The 14,729-nt window shown below is 36.4% G+C and overlaps 2 protein-coding genes and 1 long non-coding RNA gene across 6 annotated transcripts in view; 1 reads left to right on the top strand and 2 right to left on the bottom strand.

Moving 5' to 3' along the window:
• LOC311067013 (uncharacterized protein) overlaps positions 1–11,843 on the bottom strand; it is a 23,137-nt gene extending 11,294 nt beyond the window's left edge. For 2 of the 3 annotated variants that reach the window (XM_084088527.1, XM_084088528.1), the window contains exons 1-2: positions 11,699–11,843; positions 10,271–10,416 (exon numbers count right to left, since the gene is read on the bottom strand). In XM_084088527.1, coding sequence (XP_083944653.1) covers positions 10,271–10,416; positions 11,699–11,723 — 171 coding nt within the window. In that variant the 5' untranslated portion in view covers positions 11,724–11,843. The remainder of the gene's footprint in view (positions 1–10,270; positions 10,417–11,698) is intronic. The other variant, XM_084088529.1, reaches the window with a different exon arrangement.
• Positions 11,812–14,729, top strand: part of rps9 (ribosomal protein S9) — a 25,311-nt gene continuing 22,393 nt past the window's right edge. Inside the window, exon 1 of one of the 2 annotated variants that reach the window (XM_084088525.1) lies at positions 11,812–11,898. The gene's annotated coding sequence lies outside the window, so the exon portion shown is untranslated. The remainder of the gene's footprint in view (positions 11,899–14,729) is intronic. The other variant, XR_014603159.1, reaches the window with a different exon arrangement.
• On the bottom strand, positions 12,719–14,009 carry LOC311067014. The gene is made up of 3 exons (XR_014603161.1): positions 13,824–14,009; positions 13,397–13,460; positions 12,719–13,238 (listed from the first exon to the last, which is right to left on the bottom strand). It is a non-coding gene; the product is annotated as an uncharacterized lncRNA (long non-coding RNA).

The following is a 14,729-nucleotide window of genomic DNA, read 5'->3' as shown; positions in this document are numbered from 1 at the left end:
ATCAGTCCTTCACTGACCAATCAGCGTTCATTAGCAGAATGCTAGCGTGTTATGGGCAACAACAACTCAACCTGTAAGAAATCAAAATGACTTAAGTACTCGTTCATTCAACTTTCGACCTATAACCCATGTTGAACTTGCAAAACCTACAATCAAATCTGAGATTTCTCAACGGCAATCGGGTGAAAGAGACAAATTTAGCCGTATAGCCCCATAGACTCCCATTCATTCTGCACTCATGGGCGATCGCCCCCAGTGGAACTCTGTTGGAACTACAACCAAAATTCGGTACAATAGGACTTAATAGGGAGTGGGCAGGCTCTCCGTAGACGGGCTCTGATACAATTGACCCTTCGCTAAGCCCCGCCCTCCTTAGTTACTGTTGCTACGCCTGTCAAGCTTTTGCGCCTGGCACATCTATTACAGTATGTATGCATTGGTTTCAGACATTCCTAAGGAGATAATTAGTCATTTTTGGCGAACAGGTGAAAATATGAGAGAGAAAGACAAAAGGGACTGCAGTATGCATTCGAGGGCTATATCCACGACATAATATGCAAACGATTAGATAATAATTTCATCAAAATTGAAGCTAAAGACTAGTTCCCAGCGCAAGCAGCAGCCGCCTCATACGCTGACCATTCAAATGGGAAACACAAATTGAGGAACAGCTATGTGCATGCACAGCAGGGTAAGTGAAATGTGACAATATTCTAATATTTATAAATCAAACAGCTTATCCATATGTATTGTGGAATAAACACAAGACATTAGCCTGACCACTTTGCAATGATAACATTCTCCCGCTTATATTTGTAGCGCGCCAGGCTACTGCTCACACGTCGTGGGTCACATAGTGACTACTGTTATGAACTGATTAAGTTTGCATACCAACCTTTTCCTTGGAGATCTCCGGCAAGCCCCCTGATGTTCCCTCCTTTTACTAACTAACGTTACCTTTTACTTTTACTAGAACTAACACCGGGAGAGTCGCGATCGGATTGGGATAGGCTACTAGTTTGGCCGTCGATTAACAAAATGCTGAAATATATTTTTAAGTAACGTTAAGTTATGTCAGTGAGCCTCCGTCTTGCATTTAATCACACTGCTTGATCCACGAGCTGGACAATAACTTTATTCTAGAGCTGCTATAAAGCCAAAACACTTTACTTTTAATTTCCTATTATCAATGTAAAGCTGCTTTGGAACAATCTACATTGTTAAAACAAAGCGCTATAGGCCTATAAATGAAGATGACGCCCGGCATTTCTCCCCTTGGGTTTTAGGTTTCGGGAAGGGAACAAAATCCACCACCCCGTCCAAACTTTTAGGATACCGGGTATCAGATTTGCACAATCCATACGCACAACGCTTCGGCATGTTTCCCTCGCTCGAAAGCTTGCCAGACCTCCCGCGCCTAGTTACGGTTGCTAAGCCACGATTGGCCGTCTATCACGATAGATATAGCTATCTATAATCAATAGAAAATTAAACTGAATATAGGCTAAATGGATAGTCCTGCAGCACGGATTTTTATTGCAGATAATATAACAAATAAATAATTATTGATAGGCCTACTTGTTAAAATGGCTTTGTGTTTCATTTATTTGGCTAGTCTACTGTCATCTGTCAATAATAGAAAAAAGAATGAACAAATTAATTAAAACGAATTGAATTAATAAATAAATAATAATATTGACGCACATCCCAGCTAACAGGTGCCAACATTGTGCCAACGTTATATGTCATTGATAAACGTTCTAAAAACATTAGCATTAAAACGTTATTCTTACGTTGTTAGTGGAACGTTTTAAAATCGTTATTATGTTAAAAAATATACATTAAGATAAAAGTTCTCTCAAAGTTACCAAAGTAACGTTGTGCCAACATGTCATTGATAAACGTTTTAAAAACGTTATTATGTTAAAAAATATATATTAGTCATTACAAATTAGTTATACAGCTTTTTATTCTGCAAATCAACTTCAGAAACATAATTTGTAAATCCAGTGACACAACTAATGACACAATGCACTGACATTATTTAACTATTTCATTAAAATATTTTTTATGGTCAGAAAAAAAAAAAATCCCAGAATATAAAAGAATTATGTACAGGAAAATAGCAGTATTCATTTAAGTTGAGTGCATTTTGCTTGTTGTATGAATTAGACACTTTTATCACAATGCTGATTAACTTAGATAAAAGTTCTCTCAAAGTTACCAAAGTAACGTTGTGCCAACATGTCATTGATAAACGTTATTCTTACTTGTTAGTGGAACGTTTTAAAAACGTTACTAAATTAAAACAAATATTAGTAATTACAAATTAGTCATACAGCTTTTATCTTCTGCAAAACAACTTCAGAAACATAATTTGTATACAGTGACACAATGCACTGAAAAATTGGGGTTAAAATATTTATTAAAATATTATTATTATTAGTTTAGACAAAAATCCCGGATATAAAATAATTATTTATTCAACAGGAAATAATTCAAAAACTACAGTCAATTATAAATTTGGTTTTACCTCTAAAAAAATAAAAATAAATTAGCTACAACTAGCGTTTTAACTTTTGCAATTACAGTCAAAGAGAAAACAGGGAATGTGTTATATCCTTAGACTGTAGTTTGTAACGTAAACTGCTCCCGCAGTCCACAGAGCAGTTAACAACACTAGCTGCTACACAAATACGTAGTTAAAACTGAATAAACGCGGAATTACATTGATGTCTATTTAGATTCACCTTTTCCAGTGTCCTTGTTCGCTTTTTCAATATAGCTAAACTGATTTTAATTTGAACGCGTTCTTGATTCAAAAGTTAATCGGCTAAGGTTAAACGTACAATATGTAATTTTTTCTCCACTAGGGGTCGCTAACCTCTTTACAATAACAAAGGCGTAGTTTGATGACGCAACACACGCTAAGAATTATGGAACTTGTCGTCAACGTCAAGCCGACCGATCTAATAATGTTTATGGATGAGTGAATACATCGATGCTTTTATCATGACTGTGATATGAAGCAGTTCGGGATTGCTAAGAGACAGCTATCAGCTCCACACGCGACGCGAGTCCCGCGGATATAAAAGGAATATGGACATTTCATTCTACCGAACTACACGCAGAATTACTACTCACAGGTCAGTTTATTAGACAAATTAAACTTGTGAGGTAACGCAGCGCTGTTTCACTTGGTCTACATTACACTAGCACACTAAACTGCATTTGAATGTGTTGAAATGTATGTGTTAGTCTGTCTGTTTGAGGCTAGCAGTAAACTAGATCAACATTAGAATAACATACTGATCATATTCTAACATTTTATCATTGTTGAACTATAAAACATTGATTAGTTTTATGTAAATGTGCTCACCTGTTTAATAAAGTAACGTTACATGTAGGAGCGGTCGAAGTCTCGGACGTGGAGCTCTCGTTTGTATACTGTCTATGGGAGCTCTCGGCATCTCGAAAACACCGCGCTGATATTGATTCTCGTTTTAGTTCTCCTTCTTTATCCAAAGTCTGCTTGCCATGGTCCATAATGTTTGAACGAAACAACAACAGCGTGCAAATAGACATTGCGAACTCCTCAGTTGTCTGCGTCTGTCGCTTTGGTTAATCAGAGGGCTCTGCTCATAGCTCTGGTTACCATGGCAGTACGAGCGGAAACCATAGGCGGAAACCAGGGACAACGCGGATATGACGCCATTGACTGCGACATAACGGAAATAAAGACACGGTCGAATTAAAATATGAATTTCTCTGGATTTAGAAGTTAATTGGAACTGTCGGGATAATGTAAATACACAACTTTAAAAAATATATAACATAGATATAGTGATTTTTTATATTTTTAAAGCAAAAAAAAAATACATATTGTGCCTTTAACGTTAGCTCAATTAACGTTAGCTTAGCTAACTTACGCCCGGGTATTTCCCCCTCCAGTTATCTGTTTCATGAGTCAAGTTCGTCATATTGAAATCTGTAACTTATTTGTAATTTTATCGTGTAAGTTGTCCACAGTGTTTGCAGTTTTACAGGTTATAACAAGCTATGTCACGAGACATTTAAAAAAGGAAGGATATCCCCAGGCTCCTCTTAAATTTGATATTTGGATCGAGCACTTGACAACAGTAATGGACTTTTTACAGACTGTAATTACGCGTTTTAACAACCATCAGTATCGTAAATTGTGCTAGTTTATAATATACAGTGTATGGAAGGCCATTTTCAATTCCTTCAGGCAGCTATTTTTGGTAAAGTACTATCTATTTGAAGGCGGCGCTTCATTTGAAAAAATGCTGCGCGTCAAAAAGCTGGCCGATGTCCATCTTTATGCAAATGAATTCCGTTGAACGCGACGCGGCTATCCAATAGAAGTAGAGCATATGGAGACGGAGGGAAGTCTCTCGCAGGTCCTCTGTTTTAATACGCTACATTTCCCGCTCGGTCAAAACCACGCCCATAGCAGTAAACGCCCATCAACGTACCAATGTGGGGAGGCGTCGCGACACCACGCGACAGTCGTGTCGGACAAGTGGATCAGCGCCGTAAGTCCCTCCCCTTTCGGTGGAATAGAGCTGGTAAGACCCGCCCATCCGTAAAACCCCAAGTGGACCTCTAGGTTGAAAAATCGTCAATGCAAGTGAATGTGAGAAAATAATTATTTTCTGGTCCCGTTTGAATTGTGCTATGAATGTGAACATATGTTGTCTGTTAATTTTTTATATAATTTTTCATGTTACGAGTTTGACAGTATATTGTATGATTCTTTGGCTAGCAGTTGTGGAAAAGACATAACGAGAAAGACTACATGTCGCCTATGTGACGTCACCCCATAACACATGCCTCCACTTGTCAAATCACGGTGCTAATGCTGCAATAATCTATGGAGACAGATCGAGATGCCTGTGTGTTTTGTACCCAAATGTCACCATTCAAACAAAATGGGCTGTTCTTTCTTCATATTCCCGTCTGATGTAATCGAAAGCAGCGAAGAGTTGTAGTCCACAAAGTGCTCTCACACAAAGTCTAACAGTATAAAAACTTCTACCCGCTAAATTGTAGCATTCTTCACACGAAAAATTATATTAAAAATTCACAGACAACATATGTTCATATTCATGGCAAAATTCAAACGGGACCAGAAAATAATTATTTTCTCGCATTCACTTGCATTGACGATTTTTACAAATCCTAGAGGTCCAGTGGTCCACCTAGAGGTCCAGTGGGGGTTAGTGGAAGGGGCGGGACTTACCAGCTCTATACCATGGGACCTTAATTTGGAAAAATATTGTATGGTAGCCAATGGCGAGAGACAACCACTGATATAGATCAGTGGAGACAACAAATATTTTGATCTCGTTTGAATTGTGCCCTGAATTACTCATATGATGTTTGTCAATTTAAAAGATACATTTTAAAGTCAAGAAAGTCGCAGTTTGATGTAAAACTGTTGAGGTATAAGACTGTGAAAATACGTAATTACAAAGACTACAAACCCAAAAGGCGCACATGTGACGTCATACCTTTTCGCTCAATGAATGAAGCTAACTTTACTGAAGCTAACGTCTGTCATTTTTTCTGTAGTCTTACGTTATAATCGTAACGTTACGCCGTCATGCCTGAGTGTACCAGACTGCACACATACGAGCAACGGATGGTGACGTAGTGCGAGACGAGAGATGTAGTTCATTGAGCGATTTTCACAATTATCTTTTAAATTGACAAACCTCATATGTGTAATTCAGGGCACAGTTCAGATGGGATAAAAGATAAGTTGTCTCTCGCCATTGACTACCATACATATTTTTTCCGAAATAAGGTCCCATGAGCCGGAAGTGGAGGGGAGGGACTTAGGCTAGGCTCTCTACAGTGCGAAACAATTGCGCTCAATCTTTTTAAATGGTTTAAGCAGGATAGACAGCAGTTTCATTATATTCGCAGCAATTTCTGCTAAATATTAACGCATAATATGCATTGATTACTAAGAGGACCACATTAACTGGGGCATTTTATTCTGGGGAGTGATTGAGAGAGACTATATTAATGTTTTTCTTGAGTTTAACCCTCGTGCTTTCCTATATGATAATTGGGTCACACACTCAAGTGACCAAACACCTTAAGTGTACCTTTTCATCAATTCAATAAATGTACTATATTTTAGTTCAATAATTATTTAATATTTTAAGCTTTTTACTACTTAATAATATTTGTGCAATAATTATGATCCATTAATGACCATTTAAAATATTTTTGATTTAAGCAAAGTTATCATTAGATTGCAGTTTTGGGGTGTGGCACGGCTCATTAATGCAATTTAAACTTTAAGAGTGCATTAAAATAGAAACAATAAAGTCCTTGAGCATGAAAAGCAATATAAATTTAGTAGCATCTGGCTTAGGGACAAGAGCAGAGAGCTTGTCTCGTATCTTCATGTTTTCTCCCAATATTCCAAAGCAGATTAAACTTTTTGTAAATTGTCAGAAAATCTAATTAGATATTCTGCATGAGCAAGTACAGCATCCCAGTGCTTTTATGCTAATCTCACCACACTTTAATACAACACTGTTTTATTTTCTCCCTGCAGTGTCTCCAGAGATCCTCTCAGGGTTCAGTTCAGTCCAGTCCGATGTGCCGGAAGTGGAAGCTGATGTAATTGTGGATAATGTCAGATAATGTCATTTAAAATGTTTGTTGTTTTTTTTTAGCTTGCTGATAGGTTAGGGTTAGGTAAAGAGGTAGTTTTAGTTTTGTTTCATGTTTCAAGTTTAATCAGTTTGTTCTATGTTTTAGTCCAGGTTTATTTTCATGTTAATTTCATATTTCAATTTAACCCAAGTCGGTTTTAATTGTATCTGTATCTTGAAATAAACTACAGTAAAACTTCAAATAATAGCCCGGGCTTCTGTTTACCCAAATCGCCGAACTGCACCGGCTTGTATTTGAGACAGGCGTCTATAATGGCGCTTTTCCACTACACAGTACCAGCTCGCCTCGGCTCGACTCGACTCGGCTCTGTTTGGTTTTCCACTGTGTAAAAGTTGTACCTGTACCTGCTTCCAGGTACTTTTTTTCGTACCACCTCCGGCGAGGTGAGGCGAGCTGAGGCGATACTAAAATGTGACGTGAAAACACGACAGATTGCTGATTGGTCAGAGAGAATCGTCACTATTCACTGCGTCATCATTGCACGCGCCAGACGGAGTATCCTGAATAAAAAAAACAGCAAAAACAAAAATAAAAACATCCAAAAACAGCATACACTCGATTTCCTCCATTGTCCTGTGTGTGGGGGTAGCGGGTGTGTCTCGCGTAAAATATTAAGTCACGGCAGTTTCCTGCGGCGTCGCTATGACGACCAGGTACTATTGTGGAGGTACTATCTGCAATGGAAAACGGAGCGAAAAGCGAGCCGAGCCGAGGCGAGGCGAGTCGAGTTGAGCTGGTACTGGTAATGGAAAAGCGCCATAAGAGACAGGCCTTTAATTTAGTGTTGAGATGTTCAAGCATGACAGTAGGAGGTTAGCCTACCACATTATATTATGTTTTATTTATAATTAATTCGAATGTGTTTAACAAAATCATTTAATGTAAGAAATGTCTTTGGCTATTGGCAGCATAAAAAAAAAACCCATAAAAAACGAAACGATGTGACAGCCGCTAAAATCCATCGAGCATATGAACTTGTTGCCCGAAACACATCAACAAGAAAGAATGAAGGCTACCCTGTAAAACAACTGCAATCATGTGACAGAAAATTACTCTATTCATATCATCATCCCCGCGATCCTCAATTACAAGTTCATTGGCGAATTCCTCCTCCACGTCGCTCTCCTCCACTTCTCCCTCTCCAGCCTCCGCTAACTCTGCCTGCCTTGCTTGCACTAACAGCTCCCGCCCAGATGCGCACGGCTCTCCCTCTTTGAAACAATGGATAAGGTGATCCTCGCTTCCATCAGAAGCTACTGTCAGGCCACATACCTAAGGATAACACCCCGAAGTTAATGAAATATATTATCTCCTCTTTCTCCCTCACACACACACACGCGCGCGCGAATAGTGATGAGTCGTTCATGAACGGTTGCGTCTGTCACGTGAAACCTAATCAAAACATAGAACAGACGATCTGACGGGTTTTAGAAGATCAAATACAACCCGATACTAAAAAACAAACCAGGCCTCTATTTGAGACCGGCCTTTATTTACCCAAACCTGTCGTCACACCAGGCGTTTAAAAGAGACAGGCGTCTATTTGGGACTCGGCTATTATTTGAAGTTTTACGGTAGCCTACACTTTGGTTCACTTCAGCTCGCCTTCAGTGGACTACATTACATAATAGACATGATTCATGGGTCTTTTTGATTTTAATTATCTTTCTAGATCTTTTGTCTTAATTTTAAAATCTGAAAGTTCTTAATAAGGTGCTTTCATAAAATGATTGTCATATATACATTATATGCAAAAACATTAAGAATGTTTAACTGTTTAAACAAGTGAATGGAATGTTTTAAGAACGTTTTTCATAATCTTAGAAAAACATTAAGAGAACGTTTATGTAACAAGATAATTGAACGTTCTAATAAGGTTTTGAATAACGTTCTCATAACCAAGCAATAACATTAATACAACGTTTTATAGCAAGATAATTAAACGTTCTAATAACGTTTTTAATAACGTTCTTATAACTAATAAATAACATTAATACAACGTCTAAAAAACTGGACGTTTTGAACGTTCCTAGAACAATCAGAAATAACGTTTTTATAACTTAATGGGAACGTTATGGAAACGTTCTTATAAACTAAGAATTGAACGTTCTAATAACGTTTGAATAACGTTCTTATAACCAAGCAAGAACGTTAATACAACGTTTATATAACAGGAGAATTGAACGTTCTAATAACGTTTTGAATAACGTTCTTATAACTAAGAAATAACGTTAATACAACGTCTAAAAAACTGGACGCTTTGAACGTTCCTAGAACATTCAGAAATAACTTTTTTATAACTTAAAGGGAACGTAATGGAAATGTTCTTATAACCTAAGAATTGAATGTTCCAATAACGTTTGAACAACGTTCTTATAACCAAGCAAGAACGTTAATACAACGTTTATATAACAGGAGAATTGAACGTTCTAATAACGTTTTGAATAACGTTCTTATAACTAAGAAATAACGTTAATACAACGTCTAAAAAACTGGACGCTTTGAACGTTTCTTGAACATTCAGAAATAACGTTATGGAACTTATATATATGAACTTAATGGGAACGTTATGGAAACGTTCTTATAACCTAAAATTGTTAGCTGGGATGCTGTCTCATTGTCTCATTATTTTCTGTCTCATTATTGCAACATCTCTCTCTAATAACTGCAATAAGCCGGGGACACACTTTAAGGCCGGTTATGAATGTAATTTGAAAATCTGCTGCAGTCGATGAAAACAGTGTGTCAGCTAGTCGTGTGTCCCCAGCATTAGTCTGCTATCAGTGGCTCAAACCTCCGTTACTAACTCTAAAATGACGTTTTGGAATTAGCAACGGAGGCATGGTAGGCTATTATATGCGTAAGAAATTAGTCCTACACACAAGAGCGTTTTAATTACAACAACTTTACAAACGTCTTGAAATACATAATCTGAACAATGTTTCGAGGTGTGGTAACTGTAGTATAAGCGGAATAATTGACTTCAGGCCGTTGAATTATTAGAAAAATAATGCACACCGAGGTGCTTCGCGTCGTGACCGCATTACCACCTCGGGTGTGCATTATTTTTCTAATAATTCAACGGCCTGTCGTCAATTATTCCTTACTTGGGCTTCTGTTTATGTTAACTGATCAATGTTTTTATGTGAATAAAAGCATAAAAATAATGTGTTTATCATATAAACCGATCAAGTCTCTTCAGAAAATATGGACTAAACCGCTCAAGTAATATTAGTTTTACGATCACTTTTTTTTTTTTTTTTTTTTTTTTTTTTTAAGCGTCAAAGTGATCGTTGCATAGCTGTTAACAGAGGGACAGAAAGCTCATATTTTATCAAAAAGATCTTCATTTGTGTTTTGAAAATAAACAAAAGTTTTACGGGTTTGGAACCACATGAGAGTGAGTAAATTCTGTTTGTTTGTTTTTTGTTGTTGTTGTTGTTTTTTGGCCTTTAATGCATGCCACAATGCATGGTAGCAAATGATTTATTAGGCTATAATAAATCTTTTTTTTTTTAAACTGAAAATATTGAGATGTGATAAGGCTACTCACCATTGCTGACCATGTTGGTGTGCAGAAGTCTCCAGGTGGCTCGCTAAGATTATAGGAAACCGAGTGGTTTCTCAAAATCTCAAAACAGCACTTCAAGCTTGAACCATATCCCTTCATTGAGCAATTCAAGAGAATGGAAATAAAGCCTGTTCATGGAGAAAAGGAAAACTGATAATGTCCTCAATGACCCTCAGTGTTACTAAAACAATTTAAAAAATGAGAACAGAATTATCAGAATATAAGATTGTTTTTAAAATGTGCATTAATAATCGCTATTTTCGTATTTCTGTGATAAAACTCATAATACCTTTAGATTTAGAGAAACATTTGACTGATTCGTTTTTTTATATGTGACAAATATATCACATATAACGATTCATCTATTTAAAAGATTAATTTGAACTATTTGTTTACTAGCTATAGGCTATATTAATATAAAGTAAACATTAACTAACCTTTAGAAAAAAACTTTTTTCAAATTTTATTTTGTCATTATGTGAGAGATAAAAGCCTAGGCAATGATGTAAGCAAATATTCACAATTAGGGAAGGAAATGGGTTTTATTTCCAGGAATCACACATAGGCTATGCTACTGTAAAAAGATGCACTCTAAATTCGCTTCTGCCAATGAGTTAGGCCTAAATGTTTTTATTTTTATTTAAAAAAAAATGATTGGCGTACTAAATCTCAAACTGCAGAATATAAACTGTTCAATTATCTACCCTGACGAAAATTAACCATGGTTTTACTTATATATAAAAAATAAAAAAAATATATAAAAAAAAGGTTAGTTAAACCATGGTAACCACAAATTAACCATGGTTTTGCTATTAGCCATAGTTTAGCTATGGTATTTGTAGTAAAACTTGTGGTTATACAAATGGTAATCAATCCGCAAATAAATAAATAAATAATGGTTACTGGGCTACTCTTTTACTACAGCCATGGTTACTTTTCGAAAGGGCTGATTTACTCAATTACCCCGGTAAATGGGAAAACAAAGCGTTGCTTATCTCTCGTGCGGATACCCTAAACAAGGTTCTATAGTACTATTATTTATTATAGACACAAAAAGAGTAATTTTATATGATTATATTTCCGAAAGTAGCCTAAATAGCCTAAAGGACGCAGCCATGACTCCAGATGCAAGCAGACCTCACCCTGCAAATAGACCTCGTGTTTCCATTTCGAAACCGTTTTCCATTAGTGCACCATTTAAGTCACTTAGATTAAGATAAATGTATAACTGAAATTTAATAACTAACTGCAAAGCAAATTCTTAGACAAAATGGCATTAGCCTACACAAATCACTTTCACTTTTGGAAAGATTTTGAAGATGAAAAATAAAGACGTGTTACTGCACGCAAATGAACTTAAATGAATATGATTAAGTTTATTCTAACAAAATATAGAATCAAGGTACTTACAGAGTACAAAATCCATTGGGTTCATAGTTTGGGATTGACGTAGACGATTTAATGATTAATAAGTTCCGGACACGGGTCAACTGTCGTTTGACAGGGATAACAAAAGTTGCTTACTAGCCTACTTTCAGAGCAGCAGCGAAAGAGTCGGTGGAGACAGCACAGGCACAACATTGGTCGTTCCAAAGGAGGCGTGCTGAAAGGTAAATTGCTACGACTTTGCCAATCCAGTGGTTCTCAAACTTTTTTGGTCACGACTCACGCCACCTAACCTTTAAAAAAAAAATGTATGCCTTTGTTATTCATCATGTAGTGGAAGGGTGATGCGCTACATGAGAAAAATACTTAGCCTATCCAACTTGCGGATACCCTCGGAAAGTATCTGAATGATGTCACCATATTCATCATGATTCATGACACCAATAATCATTATGCAACTATCTGTCAGCCCATTACATATGTTTGCTTCTCTCCTACTTTACTGTGCTCCCATGTTGGGGGAAGATGCCCCCCTTAAGAACAATGTTTTTAATTGTAAAATATAGCCTATATGTTTAGCATGGGCAAGATGGTGATGCATCAGCCATTGTGTTATTATAGGAAATAAATAGAAAAATCTGCTAATTTAGTTGTTATAGCACAAAATGTCAAATATTAAAAAACATGAATGTGTCCACTAACAAATAGACACAAAAAAACTTGATATTTAACATAGCCTAATACAATGTCAAGATCGTGACGTTGTTTCACCGTCTCCTCTTTCAATATGGGTGAATAAAGGTTGTATGTCGACGCTGAACCAATGTTGAATTATGCTTCGGTTTTGCAAATTGAATCAACGTTGATATCGTGACGTTTTTTCACTGTCTTACCTCATCATGGGAGAATACAATTGTACATTCAATTACAACCTAGTTTGCAGTTGGAACATGTTTGTGATTAACTGTACACTAAAAATTGTTAACTGTCAAATGACTGGCAGCAATTGCTTAATTAAACATTAAATAAAGAGTTAACACATGCTCAAGATTGTAAAACAAGTTTTATTTTGGAAAACAAACAACAACAAAAAGTCTAAAAATACTTTCTAAAACAGATGAAAAACATCTAAAACTTTAAATTGCAGCGTTTTCGAAGTAATGTTAAAAACCTGTAGAAGTAGAAATCTAAATGGAATATTTAAAGTTTTATTAGAAAGACAAAAAAGGGTGCAGGGTGTTCAGGGAGTTCAATAAAAAGTGTTTGAAGGTGCTCTTTGGGGTCGGGAATTCAAATAAATGTAGGAAAGAGAAGATCCAAGGCACTCTTCTTCAAAATTATTTTAAAAGCCTTTATTTAACTGGCTATATCATGGTAGAAAATTTAAAAGACCGGGGGGGGGGGGGGGGGGGGTAAGCAGTCCACGCGGCACAAACAGCGTTCTTCAAGGCTGTTTGTGCCGGTACGCGTGGGTTCATGGGTTGCTCCCCTGTGAATTCTTTTCCTCTTCGGTCTTTTCCTGTGAATTAAAGAAAGGTGACATGATTCCCTTTCAGTACACCACCTCAGCGGAAGAAAGACAAAAGAACAAAAAGTTACTCAGACTTTATAGTAAATGTCTTACTTTGAAGATGAAAATACTTAATAATACTAATCCCAGTGTAGGTTTTCGAAACAGTGGGTAAAATTGACTAATAAAAAAAAAAACTTACTGTAACTTACAGTTAGTTGGTGGATTTGTCTCTCTGCTGGATGTCCTCCCCGATAAAAATCTTATTCGCTTGATCTAAAAAAAATGTAAACAAATATATTTTCATTGGCAGTTATCAGTGTTTGAAGAGGTTATGTAAACATACTTCTAACGAATAAATGATGCTTTTATCACTTTACTCATTCTCACGCTTTTTTACTCATGCGTTTGAGTTTTAAACTAATGTTAGCTGACAACATTAAACACAACAACACACAGCAACGTCAGATGGTAATTTACTGCTACTACACTGAAATACCTGCTAATATCGCTAGCGCGCTACGCTAATGGTGAAGCAGTAACGTTACAAAAACACACACAGAGGTAACTTATTTATCTGACCGTTACCCGTGTCCTTAAACGTTAGACTGTTAAAAGGACTGAACAATGTTTTCTTACCTGATATCACCAGTACTTACAGACCACGACCCCTTCCTTTGTTCACATTCCAGCTTTTATTCTTCATTGACATATCAACTCAAATTCGCTAAAATAAGAATTTAACAGGCAGATATAAAATAATCCAGGTCTGACCGAGTAATCAATGCAAGCAGCAGCAGCCGCTCACACACACCGACCGACAGTAACAGACGTATTTTCAAACATAAAATAGGCGCGCACATTGTCATTGGACAGTTTCCTGAAAGACAGACAGATTAACCAATCATGCTCAAAGTAAAACGGTGAAACAACCAATAACAATAGTTTCAGCGAGTTAACATAGCGCAATGTGCACAGTGTATTAAGTTTTATTTGAAGTCTGTATTATTGAATTAATTGGTCAAATGACATGACAGTGTATGATATAATAATGCATGGTAAACTATTAGGAAAGCAGACAAAATTGTAAATCCACACAAAATCACATAAGGCAAAAAGTTTCTGCTGCACTGCTCTCTTGAGGGTGAAACTATTATTGTTAAAATGAATGATCATAATAATTATATTTTAACATATACATTGAAGAGCTGTTATGATCAACATATCATTAAATGCTAATTAATGATCATAATAATACTTTAAAAGGCAAATATTTATGTTGTTAAAAACATTACGTTGTTTCAACGTACAGATCTTGTAAAAATGTCAATGTTGATTTAGAAGTGTTTTTGTTAACCTTTTTCAAACATTTAGCATTAAACGTTATATCAAAGTTGTTTCAACGTTGAAACAACAACTGATATTATTTCAACCATATTTCAACGCTGAAGGTCGGTCATGTGCCGGCTGGTCTGACAAAATCATAATAGGCCCTATAGGCTACTTAAGTTTAAGACAATGGCTGTGCCATGATTTTGGCTAAAT

Source organism: Abramis brama (genome assembly GCF_963993115.1).
Source record: "Abramis brama genome assembly, chromosome: 17".
NCBI classification, from domain to species: domain Eukaryota; kingdom Metazoa; phylum Chordata; class Actinopteri; order Cypriniformes; family Leuciscidae; genus Abramis; species Abramis brama.
Note: the sequence above shows the minus strand (reverse complement) of the source record. Positions and strands in the feature narration are given on the sequence as shown.